At 39.9% G+C, this 21,645-nt stretch overlaps 2 protein-coding genes across 2 annotated transcripts in view; both read right to left on the minus strand.

Annotated features, from left to right (window-relative positions):
* Window positions 1-2,575, minus strand: part of LOC119480599 (SWI/SNF-related matrix-associated actin-dependent regulator of chromatin subfamily D member 3) — a 42,156-nt gene extending 39,581 nt beyond the window's left edge. Inside the window, exon 1 of the mRNA XM_037757029.1 lies at window positions 2,304-2,575. Within this exon, the coding sequence (XP_037612957.1) occupies window positions 2,304-2,315 (12 nt within the window). The 5' untranslated portion in view covers window positions 2,316-2,575. The remainder of the gene's footprint in view (window positions 1-2,303) is intronic.
* A 3,392-nt stretch (window positions 2,576-5,967) lies between these two features.
* On the minus strand, window positions 5,968-20,644 carry nfx1 (nuclear transcription factor, X-box binding 1). The gene is made up of 23 exons (XM_037757199.1): window positions 20,361-20,644; window positions 17,438-18,304; window positions 16,562-16,723; window positions 16,165-16,242; window positions 15,869-15,974; window positions 14,875-14,946; window positions 14,591-14,730; window positions 14,370-14,469; window positions 14,046-14,263; window positions 13,696-13,793; window positions 13,558-13,588; window positions 13,393-13,475; window positions 13,022-13,130; window positions 12,738-12,857; window positions 12,580-12,659; window positions 12,265-12,495; window positions 11,033-11,106; window positions 10,845-10,946; window positions 10,301-10,438; window positions 10,111-10,177; window positions 6,816-6,961; window positions 6,619-6,723; window positions 5,968-6,407 (listed from the first exon to the last, which is right to left on the minus strand). Exons 1-23 carry the CDS (start codon window positions 20,377-20,379, stop codon window positions 6,332-6,334), a joined length of 3,222 nt encoding a protein of 1,073 aa, XP_037613127.1. The 5' UTR covers window positions 20,380-20,644; the 3' UTR covers window positions 5,968-6,331.
* Window positions 20,645-21,645: the final 1,001 nt, after the last annotated feature.

Below are 21,645 nucleotides of genomic sequence, written 5' to 3' on the forward strand. Positions count from 1 at the left end.
TTGCCCAGAGTTACAAGAGAAGATTGATAGCACTCTCATGTCTGTACGCTAAATATAAAGCTACAACTAGAAGACTGACTGGAAGCAGGTGGAAACAGCTAGCCTGGCCGGGTGCAGTGACTAAGAAATAATCCATCACAAAACCACATAGCGACATAAAGTGTTGTTTTTACACCTTAGTTTTATACAGATCCAACAGATGAGATAGAACAAGCTAGTGAGATTTAGCTAGAGGTTAGCCAGGCTAGCTATTCCCCTGTAAATATGAAGCTGCAGCTTGCAGCCGGTTAGCGTAGCTTAGCTTAGTGACTGGAAGCAGGTGGAAACAGCTAGCATGGCCGGGTGCAGTGACCAAGAAACAATCCATCACATAACCACGTAGCGACTTAGCTAGAGGTTAGCCAGGCTAACCTTTATGCTAAACAAGTGGTATGAGAGTGGTATCCATCTAATCATTTTCTGCAAAAGCATGTCTCAAAATGTCGACATATTCTTGCAGAGTTTAGAAGCTTCTCTGCAAGGACTCAGTCAAAAAGCAGATTTAGTGAATATATTAATGCAGGCTACAGCTGGAGCATTAAAAATCTACATTTTCCTTTTGGATCAGCTTAAAGTAGATCTGGCTTTATACTAAATATGAAGCTACAGCCAGCAGCCGGTTAGCATAGCTTAGCTTAGTGACTGGAAGCAGGTGGAAACTGCTAGCCTGGCCGGGTGCAGTGACCAAGAAACAATCCAAGTTAGCCAGGCTAGCTATTCTCTGTTTCCAGTCTTTATGTTAAATATGAAGCTACAGTACAGCTAACAGCTGGTTAGCCAAGCTATAGTCTTTATGCTAAACAAGGCTGATTGGCTATAGGTTCATATTTAATGTACAGGCATAAGAGTGGTATCCATCTAATCATTTTCTGCACTAAAAAATGTCCCAAAATGTCGACATATTCCTGCAGAGTTTAGTAGCTTCTCTGCAAGGACTCTTTAGTTGTGACAACAGAAGTGAATATATTATTGCAGGCTACAGCTGGAGTATAAAAACACTACATTTTCCTTCTGGATCAGCTAAAAGTAGATCTGTCTTTATGCTAAATATGAAGCTACAGCCAGCAGCCGGTTAGCATAGCTTAGCTTAGTGACTGGAAGCGGGTGGAAACTGCTAGCCTGGCCGGGTGCAGTGACCAAGATATAATCCAGCACATAACCACATAGAGATATAGCCAAAGGTTAGCCAGGCTAGTTATTCACTGTTACTAGTCTTTCTGCTAAACAAGTCTAACTGGCTATAGGTTCATATTTAATGTACAGGCATGAGCGTGGAATCCATCTTCGCATTTTCTGCAAAAAATGTCCCAAAATGTCGACATGTAGCTTCTCTGCAAGACTCTATAAACAGTCAAAAAGCAGATTTAGTTGATATTATTGCAGGCTACAGCTGGAGTATTAAAAAAAACTACATTTTCCTTTTGGATCAGCTAAAAGTAGATCTGGCTTTAACTGTATAAAAACCCCTAAATTCCTCTCCTGCTGCTGTGTGCACCCACAAGCTCTGCTGCAACAGCAAGATTAAACACACTGAAACTGAAACTTTTCCTGCAAGATCCCCAAAACACACACACACACACACACACACACACATGCATGCAGACTTGCACCCATTATATCATAGTGTGAATCAAAGAGGGGGGGAGTGATGAAGAGGAAGAGGAAGAGGAAGATAGGGAGAATGAATTAAAAAGGCATGCATAAAAGAGGAGGAGAGAGATGCACTCAAATGCATCCTCTCTTATTGCTCCTCAAGTGTCTGTTTCCCACCAACCAGACAAGGTTAACAAGCCGAGCTTGGTGGTGTCTGCGTCGGCTGCAAAAACTGGGAGGGGTGGTGGAGGTGGAGAGAGGAGGTGGAGGAGGTGCTGCAACTATACAGTGATGCAGACTGTAGCCTATACAGTCAAACATGCACATCTCCACCTCCATGCATCTATATTCTCTATAATAATAAACTGCGCACCATAATAAACAGAATAAACCAAAATAATGTGGATTTTTTTAAATGCACAATAAATTACACAGCTACATAATAAAGCCAGAATAAACCCAAAAATAAGGTGGATTCTTTTTTTCTTTTTTTTTGCATGCACAATAAATTATTACACAGCTAGACAGACAGAGGAGGATAATAAAAAACTCCTCCTCCAGTGCGCACTAATCCATCTGGTGCTGGTGGTGCTGGTGGCTCCAGGATAATAAAGATATAGTTTCAATGGTGGATGCGGATGTGGAATAAAACAAATGGTTAGCATCCATACCTTTCTCTCCATCACTATGCGCTGGTTTTTTATGAGGCTACTCAACAACAAGGAACTGTAGGATGTAGGATGTCTCTCTCTCTCTGGAGGTGTCCGGTTCTGCGTCGTGGAGAGCTTCTCTTCAACTTCCTCTCGTCTTCCAAAGACAGCAGCCTCTTTATCACTTCTTCCCCATTACTGGAGGAGCAGCTAGGCGGACTTCTTAGCACCAGGACTGGCCTGTCTGTGGGACGCCGAGCCGGGGATGGAGCCAGAGAGCCCGGCAGCAGGATTGGAGAGGAGGAAGAGGAGCTGGAGCGCAGGCGCAGCTTCTCTCTGCTCTGCTGGAGAGTCCAGATAATGAAACATCACCAGTGTGCAGCAGGCAGGGAGTGTCAGCAAATTCATCCTCAGGAGCTGGTTTATACTGTTATAATGTTTGCTTTAACAAAAGGAAAATTATTATTATTATATGTGCAATGCAAGACTGATATTTTTTTATTATGTGCAGGCCTCATGTGTGATGTACTGGATACAATTTCTATTTACAGTCCCTAAACATAAAAAAAAACTGGAGCACTGGAGGTGGGGAGTTGTAACTATAAACCCTTTAATTAATAATTTACTGGTGTTTTATAGAGCAGTTCTTTATGGAGACATTTTGGGGTTTCCAGGTTGTGTAAAAAATCCCTTTGGCTGCAAAGGACCAAAATTATAAAGAATATTTATAACATTTAGTGCATATAGATAGTTTACTTATTCAGTTTGTTGTACAGTAAATAAGTAAGCAATAGCACCTTTCACAGATACAAAATCACTAAGTGCTTTACAATAATAAATAATACATCAGTCAATATTAAAAGGAAAATGAGGATTATTATTATATGTGCACTGCATTTTAGACTTTTTTGTTATGTGCAGGCCTCATGTGTGATGTACTGGATAAAAACTTATAATGAAAAATTACCAGGGAGTGTCATCAAATTTATCCTCAGGAGCAGGCTTTTATACTGTCCTGTACTGTTTGCTTTAAATAAAGGAAAATGAGGATTATTATTATATGTGTGCACTGCGAGACTATTTTTTTGTTATGTGCAGGCCTCATGTGTGATGTACTGGATAAAAACCTGTTTACAGTCCCTAACCTAAAAGAACACTTTCTCATAAAGCACCCTTTATATTGGGGTGGTGAGTTTATTGGTTTATTTGTTTATTTGTTTTGCACAATTTAAGACTATACAACGTAACACAAATGAATAATATACAGTGCAGGAAGAGGCACCTAGAGCCTCCACCTAGAGACAAGATTAATATAAAGAAATAATATGACTATATTGAGTTGTAACTATAAAACCCTTTAATTAATAATTTAACTGCTGCTTTATAGAGCACAAATTTGGACAAATTTGGGTTGCTATATTGTGAAAAAAAAATCCCCTTGGCTGCAAAGGATCTAGACCAAAATTATAAAGAATATTTATAACATTAGTGCATATAGATGCATATGATTTATATGTGTTTAGCTGTTAATTTAAGTTTACTGAGAGCTTGTGGGAACTGAAAGTCTTCATATGTATCTTCATATGGTCACCCAAACAATTTTATTATTATATGTGCACTGCAAGAACAAAGACTGACGTTTTTGTTATGTGCAGGCCTCGTGTGATGTACTGGATAACAACCTATAATGAAAAATGACCAGTGTGCAGCAGGGAGTGTCATCAAATTCATCCTCAAGAGCGGGTTTATACTGTCCTGTACTGTTTGAAGGAAAATGAGGATTATTATATGTGTGCACTGCAAGACTGACATTTTTTGTTATGTGCAGGCCTCATGTGTGATGTACTGGATAAAAACCTGTTTACAGTCCCTAAACCAAAAAAGAACTGGAGCACTTTCTCATAAAGCACCCTTTAATAATATAATATATATCATTTACTGCTGTTTTATAGAGCAGTTAAAAGGGACAAATTTGGGTTGCCAGATTCTGAAAACTCCCCTTGGCTGAAAAGGATGTAGACCAAAATTATAAAGAATATTTATAACATTAGTGCATATAGATGCACAGGATTTATATGTGTTTAGCTGTTAATTTAAGTTTATAGAGAGCTGCTGGGAACTGGAGTCAAATTCTTAATATGTATCAACAAACTTGGACAAAAAAAAAAGTTGATTTTGATTCTGGTATTATACCACAATTTAAAGGATGAACACCAAACAAAGAGATTTTTCACAACCTGGCAACCATGTATTTTTATAGCTGATCTATAATGCATTAGTACATGATCTATTAACCATTAATAGAGCCATTAGTTACCCTTTATTAGAAAGAGGTATCTAAAGTGGAATATGACATTTGGGAATGTAGGACTGCTGCAGACATATGCTGATATACCATGAGAAAATGTGTATTATTATACTATTATCAATTAGTGCTGTCCTCGACCAAAGAAAATCTTAGCCGACTAACACTCATACAATTTTATTGGCTAATCGATTAGTTGATTTAATCGACAGATCTGTGAGTTTCTCCACAAAGAATCCCACAAAAGCACGTCTTTAAATCTTGTGTTTACCAGAGATGAGCTCATAAGTTTCTTGGAAATGAGTCATTCAGCATGAAAAAATCATAACAAATGACTAATAAACTTAAGAAATGTTAGTGGACTAAGACCAAAACCACCAATTACTCGACTCATCAACTCAGAGGGAGCAGCCCTGTTATCGATATAAAGAGCTGTCCTGCAAAATATGAGGTACATGAGAATTAATCCTATTTCACATCACTTTCACAGCATGAAAATTACATATTTTATCTAAATTATATTGTTTTTCCCTGTTAAAGTTCTTTTGGGGGAGTTTTTTACAGATTGTAAAAGCCCCTTGAGCCAAATTTATGATTTGTGGGCTATATAAAAAACAGACTTGACTTGAAATCTTTTAACCACAATAACATGAGCAAATTATTTTAGGCTGTAGAGTATGAGGGCTTTCACTTTCACTTCTGGGTTAACTTGGCCCATTGTTCTCGCATAAAAACTGCACAAAAGAATAAACAAAGGAAAGAACAGGCTCTACTTGTTGCCTTGATATTAAGTCTCTTGAAATCATAAAAACCACAGAAACACTGTGAGGTGGGCAGAGGTAAAAAATATTGAGAAAAAGTCTTCAGGTCTGTATCAGCATATTTGTGTCTTAAATCTGAGTCATCAGCATCTTAACTCTATCAACCTCTCAGACTGCCGACAGAGAACATGTTCAAACCTGTCGAGCTGACCAATATCCTCCTCGTTTATGTGTCCTTGAACGACACATGAATCCCACTCAGGTCTGACCTCACCTATAAATTCCTTGAGGTTTTTTTTTTTTTTTTTATAACCAAGGAAGAGTTTTCAGAAAGTGCAGCTCAACATCTGGGTCATAGCCGTGTTTTCAACAAAGCTTTCTTCCCCGCAGTGCAGCCCACTCCTTCCCACCCACAAACTCAATCAGCAGAGGTTTACTACCGAAGCCTTGGCTCCACACCAGCACACAAAGAACAAAAGATATCCCACGGCTGAAAATGTTTCTGGCATATATACTGTTTGAGCTCACCCTGAAGAAGCACCAACCGGTGAGTTAGGAGCTATTTTTAGGAGGAGTGATTGAATATTGAAGATGCATTAAAATCACATCAACAACTGTGTCCTTTAAATAAGGAGAGAATTCGCTTTTTATTAAGTTGGGTTCAGTGAGGGATCGGTTGCATACAAATGAAACAAAGTAAACACTCAGCTGCTTCTCAAAATGATCCGTGCGATGCTCGATCAACTTTAATATCTGAGGGGAGAGGAACACTCAGCACTCATTCAATTCATCCTCCTAGATAAACCAAGTGTGGGTGTTCACAAATGTAATTTTATTTGATTATGAAGCAACAGGAAATCTTAGAGATATTTGATGAACACGAATGTCATAATATACTTATTATAATATACTTTTTTTGGCAGATGTAAACTGATGTTTATGAGTAGATCCTGAGGTTTCTTCTTCTATGGTTTGGCCTCATTTTAATCCTGGACATCAAAATAATCTATCACAGGCTCTTCCTTCACCATCTTCGACCAGGTGCCTCCACTGACGGCCCTAGGAGGAGAATAGAGAAGAAAATGAGTCACATAAGCAGGCAGTAAAATCTAAAAACTAACACGAATGATAAGGTCAAACAGCCACAATTCATCCTTAATCCATAAATGCTTAAAAATGAAGTTCAATCTGATGTTTGAGGACACTTCTGTGACCCTCCAGTTACAGAACAGTAGTACTAGTAACTTAGTAGTTACAGAAGAAGACGTACTTGCTGCTGTGCTGTTTGATGTGAGCGATGGGAGGAGGGGCCCTCGCTGACGTCTCTCGCTCTATCAGTGATGTCAGGGTTGAGTTTGGACAGGTGGACTTCCCCCTGAGAAAATGAGCAAAACACATTCTTCAACTCCAAAACCAACATTTGTATTTGATACGAAGGAATCCAGGCTGCATGAATTAAAGTCTTACTTGTGGGCCGTGATGACCACGTTGCGTTTGGGCTCGCTGTCGTAGCTCACGCTCTCCACGGCGTAGACTTCGGCCAGCTCGTGGATGATCTTGCGGTGCTGACTGTTCATGGGCGGGAAACAGTGGCTCCTCTTTGTCTGTTTTCCCTGCAGACATCAGTAACATGTGTCCGTTAGGAACTAACTATTCTCAATCAAGAAAATAATCAGCAGATTAATATATAATGAAAATAACAGTTATAATAGCAGCTCTACAATAAGTGTATCATTAATTCTTTAAAAACACAAAATCATCTTGAGATAGTGCTGGGCGATATGGAGAAAATCAAATGTCGATATTGTGACGATATATATTATTTACACTGAGATTTTTGATAAATAATGATCAGTAATGTGGATATAATGACTAAGTGGGTAAAGGCAAATAATAGTAGTCTGGTAACTTCAATAAATTACATCCCTTTACTGTGATGCAGCCTTTAAAACCAGGCAAAGACAACACTTATGCCATATTATGATATTTCGATATCCCAAATCTAAGACGATATCTAGTCTCATATCACAATATCAATATTATATCAATAGACGTTTGAACGCTTTAATCTGATTTTCTCCTCTGTACAGACAAAAAGGTACAATATGTCAATTAATCGATTAATCGTTGCAGTTCTACTAAAATCTACTCTCAAATAAACTGGGAGGTCAGGACCACTGGATGCAACAGAAACCTGAGGGGTCATGAGATGAATAACAGGACAGGAAAGTAGAAAAAAACATTGCTGCAACACAAAACCTGATTCATTGTTTCAGACTTTGCTCTTTTCTTGTGAATTAAAGGATCATTTTACCATTCCAACCTCTAAAAAGGTCTGGGCTGCTTTTCATGAGTTTCTAGTTAAGGCATGCAGTGATATTTTAGATTTTATAGTGCAATTCCAATTTCCAAACCAACAGTTTGGGGAATTCCCTTTCCTGTTTCAATGTGACAATGCCCCTGTGCACAAAGCCAGCTCCACAAAGAAATGGATTTTCTCAGTCTGGTGTGTAATAACTAGACTGGCCTGCACAGAGCTCTGACTTCAACCCCATCTAACACCTCTGGGTAGACGATCAGCCAGACCTTATCGCCCAGCATCAGTGTCCAACCTCACTAATGCTCTTAAGGCTGAATGGTAACAAATCCCTGCAGCTGCAGGTGAAACCGAAAGCCTTCCCGGAGGAGAGGCGGAGGTGTTAAAGCAGCAGATTAATGCTCATTGTTTTAATAATATGGGTGTAATGTGCAGATGTCCACATACTTTTAGGTATGTGGTGTATGTGTGGCCTGTTTTCTGTAGCTGACATTTTACAGTACATATGGAGAGGTTGGGGAAACACCAACTGGCATAAAACTGATCCACTTTCTCTGCCAGAAGCTAGTTAGAAATTTTGATAGAGAATAAAATGTAATAACCTCGCCCACACTTGAAGGTCAAGAGCAGAGAATGAAGGCAGCAACTTTAAGACGTGAGAAAATATGATAAAAAACCTTTCATAAGCAGACTCTGAGGCAGAAGAGCTTTTGCCCCCCATGATTCATCGTTCTAAAAAAAAGAGGCTTCAGCCGGCCATAAACAATACATTTTTACATTTGGCAAAGCAACCAAAGCGGCAGTGACCTTGACAGCCTCACTCCTGTTAGCCTCGATGCATCCAACAAAGCTGAAAAAAGAACACGGAGACTATTTTTCTAAAGGCCCCACGAGGCAACTACTAATTTAGTCTGGCTTGTTACTGAAGAGGCTTCGCCGTCCTCTCAGAAATCTACAAGCAGCTGGTCCCATCTCGCAGGTCCACTGGAGAATTGACCGAGCTCAAGAATAGCTGAATATACAACAACTGGGTCAGAAAAATAATGTATAAATAACTATTATAAGACAGAAAGCTGTGGGTTTAGACAACTAAAAGTGGGTAGTCTAATCAGGTAAGCGTAGCTTTTTTCCTAAATTGACACTAGTTCCAAACATGCAAGTGTTTAACAGGGCAAACAGTGATCTTTTGTAATGGTATAGATACAGATGAAAACTAATAGATTGTACATCAATATTGTTCTGAATACAGAAGTTATGAAATGATCGTAACAGCTGCATTTTAAGCAGAAGCTGAGGCGATTTATTGTTGGTTTTATTTCCTCGAACATCTGTAGAGTGCTGTAACATTCTGTCAATCGCGATAGAGTGCTGCAGGAATGAGTTCTGAAACCCGGAAATGAGATGAGATTTAGCACTTTCGGTTCCCTTGTCTGGAAGTCAATGGGTTTTAGTTAGATGCCTGAAATAATGTCTGTGGTTAACACAAGCTTAACAGATTTTAACGCTTTGTTCTAGGACATAAAATGCGTCAGTAAATACCCCACTAATGAATTTTTGAAGCTTTTGTGTCTTAAAAAAGGCGTGGCCAAACGAGACTACTAAAAGTCATCTCGCCGACTCGTCCTCCTTTACAGCCTCGTTGTGTGTACTCGCGCTCATGTGACCGGGTGTAGTTTGTTTATCGCCTAACGTTAGCTTTCTACTTCTGACGATTGCATTTACACTTCAAAAATCATAAAAGCGGTGTTCATTTGTGGAGATTATCTTGCTGAACAAAACATACAAGTATCATAAACATCTGTTTGCCACAGATTATTTTCTGCAATAATCCAAAACCCAGTGGAAAAATCTCACTGGCTTTTTGTCGAGGGAACTCGTACGATGCTAACTTCTTGGTTGGCCTACAAAAACACGTCATCCCTGGAGCACTCTACTGTCTTCAGTAACTGTGAACAATAAAAAAAAAAATCACTGGAATGCATCTGAACTCCATGGTGCCGACAGAGATTGCATTAATGAGTAACCTATTGTAGAAAATGATGCACCAGCACATCCTATCAACAGCAAATGCCCTCCGGTACGCGGTCCTGTGTGCTGCAGCTTTAAACAAATTGTGCTTAGAAATCTTTTTTGTTTGTATCTTTGTGCCTCTTCTCGTGTTAGGAGTTCGTTTTGCTTTACTTGATGGTGCACCAGCTGCTCCAACTCTGCCAAACAGTGTTGTGTGTTAACTGAAAATTAATTTCCCTGCGGACAATAAAATGCCATTTGCCATTATGCAAATGAAAAAATCAGTAAGATAATTAAGTTAAGGTTATCAATGTGCAAGAGAGACCAAGACCAGGAGCAGTGGGCTCCCAACACAGCCACCAGAGGGAGCACAAGGGGCCACCCAAACTGTCATTACCACCCTGGCACAATGAGTCCCTTGTATCATCATCTTACCTTATTAGCAAGCTCAACGAGATTCTTGATCTCCTCTTCTACCTCTGTGACAAATTTCAGGTCTTTTCTGAAAGAGAGGAGGAACAGAAGAACGTCTGTATTTTTTGGGCCGTGGGAACAAACTGACACGATGAACCAACTTGTGCAGTTAATAAAATGACCAGTAATAAATGTGCAGTAGAGGACAGACCTGGCATCGTCTTTGAGGCTGTCGCTGTACACAGAAGTAGAGCGGGCGTTGAAGGGGTCAGAGGTTATATCTATCTGCAACGCCTCCGCCAAACGCCTGTTTCTCTCCAAAGTAGCGCACTCTTGATCACATTCAAGCCTGAGAGAAACAACAAACATGCAGGCGGATTTTCAAATCTTTTAAGTTGGATGCCGATTCGCTCCTGGTTTGTTTTTTAACTTCAGATGGTTCTGCTGTAGCTGCTGTAATCCATTAAATGCATTCCCCTTTGATTGATTTATTTAAATATTAATGCACAAACAAAAAGCGATCACTCATACTGAACAGGAAATCAATTTCTGTGCAGAAGAACATTTAAATAATGTTTCATTATTGATTAAAAAGAAGCTGCATCGTGCCACGCCTCGCAACTGCACAAAAAAAACACTGCAGAGAAATATGACTCATTTCCTCAATCATTTTGTGTGCGTCACTTTCAGCAAACACTTTACATCGATAGCTTTGGCCCCAACTCTTTGAGCATCGACGTCCTCCGTTACTCTACCTGGTCTGTTTCAGCTCCTTCTTAGTGAGGAACGGGCCGATGTCCATGGAGTCGCCGAGCTGCATGTCAGACAGCTTACTGGCCATGGCGATGGCTGCGTACCTGCCGTGCAGAGGATTCAAGGACGTTTCAACCACTTCATATATTCAAAATTCAAAACAGCTGAATATAGAAACACTTTAACGGACCTCTGATATGAAGTGGTCGCCTCTGTGCAGTTCACCATTTCCTTTCTTCGCCCACAATCGCACTGTAGAGCGACCTGTGGAAAATATGAAGAATTAGACTCCACTACTAGTGTTAAAAGGCAACGTCTGTATTTTCCAACCTGGACCCTATTTTAAGTGACTAATAGGGACAACAATTTCTGAAATTGGTCCAGTATTGACGGAGTATGCTGCTGTATTATTTGGTAATCTGGCACCGTCAGTTTACATCCACTAAAAGTGCTTGTTTTTGCCTCTGACAGGCTCAGATTGTTCTTATAAGCATCTGATAACATAATGGAAAGGACCCTACAGAGAAATAAAACGTGAGTGAGAGTTGGAGAGAGGAGTGCCACGGGACACCGGTGTTGTCAGAGTTTGTTGTGTTGGAGTACAGAGAGCGTAGCTTAGTGTTATCTAAAAGATTTTCATTGTCATGGCTGAAAATTTAGACGATTTCGACAATGTGGATGCGACGAGACTACTCTGAGCGAGACACACAGACACACCGGATCAAGCGAAAGGTAAGAAAAACGCTTCACTTCTATGTAGGGTCCTTTCCATAATGTTGTCAGACACTTATAATAACAATCTGAGCCTGTCAGTGGCAAAAACAAGCACTTTTAGTGGACGTAAACTGACGCTGCCAAATGATTATATTGCAGCTTGTTTAGCAGCTGGGAACATGGGAAAATAGGGTCCAGGTTGAAAAATACTGACCTTACCCTTTAAACATATGAGGGAACAGACTTCAGTTTGGTGCTTTTGTAAGCAGACAAATATGTTGATTTCTTAGAAGTTTGATGCTGCTCATGTGAGGAATTCCTGCAGCTGTGAAAGGCCTCATTGTTTGTTGAGCTTTTGGAGGGCTGCCACTGAAATGTTGTTATTTCATCCAAGTTAACTATTTATGACAGTTACACACTATTTTGTGGAGCTAAAAACTACAGAAATAATACACAGCTGGGCTGTTGAACATAACCTTCAATAATTAATAGATGTGACACCTTCATAAAACTGAATTTATTGGCTAAATATAATTTTATTTATCAGCGTAATGAGTTATTAAATTGAGGAGAGACTTCCCCTGATGGTGGGAAAATATGCCTAAACTCCCCATGAATCCAAGCCTCGACGTAAAAGCGACCATCTGCTCAAACTTTGTAAACCATATTTCAGCTACTGGGAGTCCAGCTGTTCTCAGTGTGGTGTACCTTGGCGGTGCAGGTGGTGCGTGGGCAGCTGCTGCCTTTATGACAGGGAGCGGCGCACGGGTGGCCGCAGTCTGGACGAGGCAGCGCGCAGGGCTGCTGGCAGCTGCTTCCTGCCAAACACTCGCTCCGGTGGCAGATCTTTCTGCAGCGGTGCATCTCACACGGCAGCGTTTTGTTACATGTCAGGCCACAAGAAATGTCCTGCAGGTGACACGGGATGTTGCTGCGTTGCTGTGGGACGAAGAGAAGAGTGTCACTTTAATCATAGGAATAGAAAAAGAAAAACAGAAAAGGAGTTGTGCAGCTCAGGGTTACCTCGTGCTTTCCCATGCACCATTTCTGAGTAAGGTACGTGCAAGGTGGACACTTCTCTTCACTGTGGCAGTTGTGAAACACTAAAAGAGACATAAATGTTAGGATTCTCAGATACAGTTTATAACTGCAGTGTGAACGTTTAACTTCTTTTATCTCACCTTGGTGGTCACACTCGTGTCTTCTTGTGCACATGCTTTTGCACTCTGGAGGCTTTGTGCCACAGGGGATGGGCGGGTACAAGACCGTGAGCCCACAGTGACACGCCAGCTCGTCGAAACCTGCAAACACAATGAAATCAGGACACCACGTAGGATATGAGCTGCATCATGGCACATTAATGCCAGACATAATACCACAAAAGACAAAAGATTACACAACAAAAACTCAAATTATAATTTTTTTTTGTGGTACTACAGTGCTGGTGTTGGACTGAAGGACTCACTGGACTGCCAGCAGGGCTCACAGTTTCCACGGTGACAAGGCTCCTGGCAGCGGTGGAGGCCACAGTTGAGCTTGTAGCCGCAGATCAGGGGACACTTGTGCTCCACAGTCTGGATGGTAAAACAGAAACCAGTGACACCACCTCCTATCGTCTAGCACTGTCCCAATAATCAAACTTTTATTGACATTTTGACTAATCATAAGAGCTTGTAGTCAACACTTTTATCAGATGTTTGCTGCAAACTGTCACCTCCAGATGTGAATCTAGCATCTTTGCATCTAGGTTGCATGATAACATAATTTTGTTTAATTCTATCTCATGTTTGGACAGTAAAAACTACACACATTGACCCAGAGTCACTGAATACTCACCACACAACACAGCTCGCTGCACTTGTGTCGGCCGCAATAGCGTTTCTTGTTGCAGCGCTTCTCACAGGTGAAGACGAGCTCTTCTGCAATAGAAAGAGTCAGAAGTGAAATACCAGACAATATAAGTAGGCGCTGATATTTCATCTGACGTTGTTTAAATCTCACCTTCTTTTTCAATCGTTGCACACGGGACCTCCTGAAAAACAAAAGGCCTATTATTTAACTCTTTGACATAATAAATAAAGCACAACGGATGACTTCAACACTGAAGATAAATGTTGTTCTGCTGGTGTTTCTGCCGACCTTGGTCTTGGAGCCACATCTGCATCTGATAGTGGAGGTCAGGGAGCAGGGCCCGCAGCTGTCCTCGTGGCACAACTTCTCACACATATGGATGATGTCTGAAATAACACGAGTTCTTTAAGTCCTAACGACGTGTGAGAACAATGTATGCAAGCTCAACATAATGAACATCCTGTCTGAACAGACAAAATAAAAAAACGTTTCATTGTCTCAGGATTGAAAAACGTGCCGAACGTCGGTAAACAGTTACACTATGTTATGAGCAATTATGTCGGAGTCTGAGGATGTTGACAAGGCAGAAGTACTTTAGTACTTTCTCTAGTTAAGACCCACTTTGTTTTGTTCCTTACCGCTGGAGCCACAGGCCAGAGGTTGGTTGCACGTCTTTCCACAGGAGGGGATGGCATCAGAGCAGCTCCGTCGCTCAGAGTAACCCAGCTCCAGGAGTTTGGTCAGCTGCGTCTGACTGCAGGGACACGTCTTCACCAGGCTCGGGGAGCGCGGGCACAGCTGGCACGGACCGCGGTGGCACTCCTGCTGGCACTGGTGAGCTTCGCAGTTCAGCATCCTGAAAGGAGGAAAGTGAGTGCGAGGCAGTGGTGGAAACTGTCTAACTGATATAAAAGCTTTATTATTAACGGAGGATGGATATCATTTATTGCCGCAAGACTTACTTCCCACATAATTTTTGACAGGAGAAATGTCCCGAACCATCAAATCCGTCTTTGTCTGTGCCACACAGGGCTTCGCGAGTGGTAACGCCACAGTAGCACACTAAAGAAAATAAAAACAGAAGAAAATGAGTTGATTATAAGATCATGTGTCCAAGATCAAAAGACGACTGCAGGACAAATTCTGTCATAACATCGTGTGGAGCTGGCAAAGTGAGACTAACCTTGCTGAACTTGCAGCTGGCAGGGTTGACATGTCCCACTGTGGCACACCTGGGTGCAGGGGTGTTTGGCACAGTTGAGTAAGGCACCGCACACCTTGTCACACTGGAGCACTGTACCCTGACCACAGCGCATTGGTTGACTGCAAACACATAGTTCCATCAATATCACGGTGTCAAAAACACAGATAAAATGAGCCGATCTCTTTGTGTAAATAAATATACAATGTTCAAATACATAAGATACACAGATGGAGAGATGGAAACATGATTCAAATGTAGAGTACCTGGTCTTCCCACAGATACAGGATTTAGTTATAAAGGCAGGACATTGTGGGCATGGTCCAGGGTGACACAAGCTGAAGGGACACACAGAAAACATTGTTTAACACAAATACTTTTCAGGAGAATTTTGGATTGATAACATTCAAAGACACAATAATATTAAAAAAAAAATCATGTGCAAATATTAAACATTACATGCAAAATCTGTACTACATTGTAATTATTACAAGATTTGAAAATAAAAAATCGTAGTACTTTTTACCACATATTTTACAGATTTAATTCTTGTTGTTCCCAGCTACAATACCAGGGATGTTATGATATAGGATTTTATCACGGCTCACAATGAAAAACAATAAATTGATCGTGGTGGATTTTCGTTATCGGGATAATCGTGAATATCGTCACAAGTGACTTGAAAAAAGCTGTCCAGCTCACTATCATGGTAGAGAAGTGAAAAAAAGAGCCTGATTTAAAATACAGGAATTATCATTTAAGAAATAACAGACTCACACAATGTTATTTTTTTATTTATCCTATATTTATGCAGGGGGACCTTATTATTTACGATTACCTTTTTTTCAAATTGTTTGTTTGTTTTTAACTAAAAAATTAAGTGTCCTAACTGTGATGCAATAAACATATTTGTTTCTTAACAAAATGTAAGGTAAAGTGATTCCAGTATGTTTTTGTGCAATTTTAGTGAGTTTTAAGCCTATTTTGTTGATTATTTAAATTTTGAATTTGCAATTATTTTGGCCAGGATAATAGTGACATGAAATTTTCATATCGTCCCATACCTATGCGATATAATCACAGATTTTTTACAGTGTCTCACGCCTCCTCACTCATCTAATAATAATCATTAACTTCACAACTTGGGATGGATTTATTTGAAAAAGGGCCTGGATGCAGTGTTACACCCAGGCCCAACACATTATTTCCCTGAAGATTACAAAACAAAGACACCATTAAAACACTGTTTTTACTGCTTACATGTTACAGGGGTGGTTGCAGTCCACTCCGCTCCTTTTCTTCCCACACATGTCACCACAGCTGTGGGGAATCTCAGTGCGCTGCCACTCTGGGTTTGTCACTTTACCTGCCAATCAAATGTGGACCAAAAACAGTGATGACTTTGTCTCATTCAGTTTCAGTCACAAACTTGATAAGTTAGAGGAAAAAAATGGGGGAGAAAGTGTCCAAATTATACGTTAAATTATCTAACCTGACAACTGATAGATTACAGTTAATAATATGTATTTAATTGCATAAATGACACAGTCACTCACCACAGAAGCAGGTGTAGGAGGTTGGTTGTTTCAGTGCAACATTCTGGCAGGCCGGACAACGCCAACCTTCAGCTGACTCTGAAAAACAGCTTTGTTTTAGTATAAATAACATTTTTTAATATAAACTCTCAATAAAGAGAACAGCAGATATTCCCACTGGGCTCAAACTGAAAATGCAACACAATACACTGTTGATGCAGCAGGAACTTAAAAGCCTGAGAGCTGTGTTTTTGTTAATGGGGCCACATCGACTCGGTATTGTCCAGCTACACAACGGTATTATGCACAGAGGGCATGTTGTTTTGTAGCCTCACAGACATAAACATACTGAGTGGAGAGTAGGTCAGTGCAGCTTAAACTGTATACTAAACATCCAGATGTTGTTTAAGGGTTGTACCATCTGCCTGAGAGGCCGGGGAACGAGCCCACTTCTTGATGCAGTTCAGGTGGAAGACGTGGAAGCAGCTCAGGCAGCTCCACACCGGAGCCATGCACCGGATGACATCACAGCACACCATGCACTCGTACTTCTCCTCAGACAGCTGCTCAATCAGACACCCTGTGGAGAGAAGAGATCACAGGTTCAGGAGACAATTAACTGCTTTAACCTCAAGAACCCTCAGGCTGCATTCACACCAGATCAGGCGTTGGGGCGACTCGCAGTAAGGTTTTGCTGCGGTGTGGGAGAGCCACATTAATGGCCCATTAACTGCCACAATTAACGTCTTTTGTTCCCTCATGACTGGGTTGTATAGCTCGCAGCGTGACGTCTGGTCGCGTTTCTCCAAAAGTTGATTCTGTTTCTACTTTTCTGCTGCATCATGTGGATGGATGAAAGCAGATTGGGTTATATTTGCATAACATATTTACATTTTCTTTTGTTAACATTAGATATTTACATAGCTAACATCCATATTTAACATTGCGAAGATTAGTTAGCTAGGGTGTTAGTGAACGTTAGTAACCGCGAGTGTGTGTTGCCACAAATGCCATTTTCGTGTTAGAATGTTGGGAAGATATGTGGCTTGTGAAAAATGGGTCTAATATTTTCTTTGGTGACTATGGGGGGAAATAATCAGTCATAATCTGTGTTCACTTTCACTTCTCCCATTTGAGTTAATAGACTCAGGACCTGCCGCTAGTCTCCTAGAGGGGCGTGGCAGTGGTGAAACCCCCGTGACACAGATACAGGAAACTGACTCGCAGTGCACCGTCTCCTTTCTGAACTGTCTCTGGTTTCTATGTAAGAGTTTACAGGGAGTTACAGTCTAACCTGTCTGCGTCTCCTTGCTCTCTGGCATCTTATCCCAGTTCCTCTGGCCTGGCCTCTGGTTTTGATGATGCGTTCTTCTCCCCCCTCTGGGCTGAAGGGGTGTGTTTCTTCCTGAGCCTCGTCCAGCTTTACTGGCAGGATCCTGAGATGATCTGCCATGGCCAGACTCATCTTGGATACTGGTGCCCCTCTCTGAGCCTGTTTCCTCTTGAGATGGTGGTTTAGGTGGTTTGATTGGACCCGTCCTGCTCCTCTGACTTCTTTCCCTGATGTCTGAAGGGGGGTTTTCTCCTTTGGTCTCATTTGACCTCTCTACTGCAGTGTTGTTCTCCTTTAAGCGAGTGCCCTTTTCATTTTGTTGCCCTCTCCTCTGCTCCTGGCTATACTTCCTGGGTTTTTTAGCCCATGCATCTGGATCTTCATTGGTTTGGTCGAAATTCCTGCCCGCATCTTCTCTTCGCCAGCTGGGCCCATCAGGTCCATCCATGGGATGTGGCCTAGAGGAAAACCCCGCCGCACCCCTGTTGTTACCACTATACGGGCCAAAGTCAGCTCCAGGTCTTTGCCAACTGGAGCTGGACCCACCAAAATTCCCATTTACACCTCTATTCCCTTCTCTCCTCCCTCTGCCTCTGCCTCGCCTTCTGGCTCCATCCTCTCCTTGGTAGGGAGGATGCTGATGCGATGCATAATTTGAATTATCGTGGCTAAATGGGGGTTTAACGTCCTGCTGAAAGTGTCCATATTGTTGAGAGGGATCATAACTATTCAGGTTTCTGTCATTGTTGTATCTGGGCCGGCCTCTTTTGGGTTTGTGCTGATAGTGTTTTTGATGCGACGCCTCATCTGGATTGAGGTCGGGTGGATCTGAAAACAGAAAAAGGGACAGTGTTAGAAGCCTGAAGCTGTGTGTATGATAATCTCAACCAAATACAGCTACGGTAAATATGTTTAGTAGAAGGAATGAACACAGCAACTTGTCCAACAGCTTTTGTTTCCTATTGTTGACTACGGTGACATCATATACCAGAATCGCACACATCATTGTTTCATGTATGATACACTTAACTGGCTATCACTTCACTCTAGTAGACATTTTCATTGGTTGCTCTTTGTTTTCAAATGCATTTACTTCAACTATCCTTTATACTTAAAAACAGCTTTTAGTCCCATTCAGATCATCATATTAACTTTAGACAATCTCAACAACCTTTTTATTTTTATACTTCCTGGAATTTTTAAATAGTTGGGAGACATGTTTTAAAGTTTAAAGCACCATTAGACTGGAATAATTTGCCCAATTTACTCTTTTCTACTCTTATCTACTCTCAAAACTTCTTTGCTTGTTTATCTTAAATCGACTTGTTCTTGTTTGTATTTGCCTTTGTTTTCAGTTTATGAAATCAGTATTTTGACATAATGTTATTTCATTTTTATGTTCATCATTATCATGTTATGTTGGTGTGATTTGGGTCGGAGGGAGAGCTTTTATGTGTATGTCCTTATTGATGTTACTATGTTGATTGTTGTTGAATTTATGGTTTTGTTTAATTTGTAATTTAATTTATATCATTATTAATAATTATGTGCTTAAATGTTTGTTAACTTCCATGTTTTGTGGAAAAGGAGATGGTGCATCTCCTCTAATCAATTTTGAAATGAAAAACAGTGACTCATTGATTTCCATCAGTGATTCACCAATCAATTACTGTGTCTTTTAACCAGTATATAACCAATCAAACACTACCAGAGCCCAGAATGATGTCTTAAAACTTACATTATCTAGTATGACCAACAAAAAATGTTTTAAATAACAAACCAAAGTTATTTCTTCACTGATGGTATGGATTAATTCAACATTTTTTCTGTCGATTTACAACTCAATTACAACCCATATTCAGTTTATGTAATTACAACCCATATGACGTAACCAGAAGTTATACTAGGTAATAAGTTAGCTAGCTAGCAATCATAAAATAATAGTACTGGAATAATTTGCCCAATTTACTCTTCTCTACTCTCAAAACTTCTTTGCTTGTTTATCTTAAATCTACTTGTTCTGGATTGTATCAGTTGATGAATAGAATCAGTACTAACATAATGTTGTTTTATTCTGAAATGAAAAACAGTGACTCATTGATTTCCATCAGTGATTCACCAATCAATTACTGTGTCTTTTAACCAGTATATAACCAATCAAAGGCTACCAGAGCCCAGAATAATGTCTTAAAACTTACATAATCTAGTATAACCAACAAAAAAAACTAAAGTTATTTCTTCACTGATGGTATGGATTCCTTCATTCAGTCAAATAGTAACCAATAATGACAGTATACTAGGTAGTAAGTTAGCTAGCTAATCATAAAACAAAGGTGCTGTAGCTCAGGTCAGGTGTAATGATAGCTTTCAAAGTTCACTGTCATAATGTTGTCACGTCAGCTACCTGCCTGAGGAACCCATGAAAACGAAATGCTGCTGATTTCCATCAGTGATTAGAATAATGTCTAATGTATGACCAACAAAACAACTCTCACAAAATAGTTATTTCTTCATTGATGGCATTTTTATCTTGATTTACAACTCAATTACATCCACATGATGTCACCAGAAGTAACACTAGGTAGCAATCATTAAATAATGCTACTGTAGCTCAGGTCAGGTGTAATGTTAGATTTCAAAGTTCACTGTAAGAAAAGACTTTAGATTTCACTGATATATTAAAGACTAACTAACCAAACCAAATGAATAAACAGCTGCTCAGTTAGCTTAAAGTTAGCAGCTAACGTTAGCTATGCAGCTAAACTAGCTAGTTTACAACATAAAGAGAGAGAGTGAAACGTGACAGAGTAAATCAGCTCCACGTGGACAGTATAACATGTCTATTCCCTGTATGGATGAGTCATTTAGACAGTCTGTTAGTTACCTGAGGAGCCTTCAGCCATTCAGCTGAACTCTGCTTGTTGTTGTTTCTCCTCCAGCGACTCAACTCTGAAGACAACAGGCTGTTTAGTTTAGAGATAACGAGCTTCTCCAGGTACTCTGAGACTATATTCAGCTCTTCTACCTTTGATCTGGTTGTTAAAACTGAGATGAACTCCCTAAAACTAGCAGCAAAGATCTCCTCCTTCTCCAACTCACTTTATCAACTCCTAGCTTAAAGCTAACACAGGCTATGTTAAGCTAGCGAGGAGCTAAAAGCGGAACTTCCGGTCAGGGTTTTTCAAAGTAAAACAGGAAACAGAAGATTCAAGATTCAAGAAATTTATTTTCCATTTGCACCTATAAGTACATTGGATTTCTGAGCAGTTTACACCGAGTCAGCTTTAAGAAAAAGAAAAAAGGTAGAAAAAGGCACAAGGTAATTACAGTACAAAATAAGTAGCACATTCAACTCAACACAATAAATAAATCAATTATTAAAATATAAAACACCCTCAGTGTAGTCAATAAATAAACTAAACTACCCTCTGCATAGGAACGATACCCCCAGAATACAAATATACAGTATATATGTATGCTCCATGACCATGTTAAAAGAACTTGTAACTCTCAAAAATATTTAAAAAAGAAATAATTAATATGTTTCAGATTATTACACAGTGGAAGGCAGCATGTTGCACAACATTACAGTCCACTCAGTTCAGGTGTACTGTGTGTCTATACAATTCATATAATTTAACCTATAATAAAACACGTTTCACCTACATAACAAAAATATAGTTTGGACAAGCTTATAGGTAATTGTTAATTTTTTTATTATTATTATTATTATTTTTTAACAATGTCTTTATTGTTTTTTTTGTTATACAAACATCAGCATTATTATGCAATATATTCAATACAGGATTTACTTTAACAAACAAAACATACCCCACACACCCACCCATTCTCTCTTAACTTTTCCCTTTCTTACAGGGCCAAAATCAATATACAGCTTCACAGTATCGGCACCTCTAACAAAATGAAGATACACTTAAACAGAAAATAAATATAGAGAAAATAAATAATAAATAAAATAAAAAGATTTTCAAAAACAAGAATCCATTCTCTTCTGATGGTCTACCACTATTGGGAAATTGTTAATTATTAATCATTTGCTAAAGACAACCCATTCAAGGCATAGAAAAGACATTTGACTGAAAATAATATTAATAAATAACCACAAGATGGCGCCCCATGTTTGGATTAGTACAATAGGGAATAAAGAG

The sequence above is a fragment of the Sebastes umbrosus genome, chromosome 21 (assembly GCF_015220745.1).
Source record: "Sebastes umbrosus isolate fSebUmb1 chromosome 21, fSebUmb1.pri, whole genome shotgun sequence".
NCBI lineage: Eukaryota > Metazoa > Chordata > Actinopteri > Perciformes > Sebastidae > Sebastes > Sebastes umbrosus.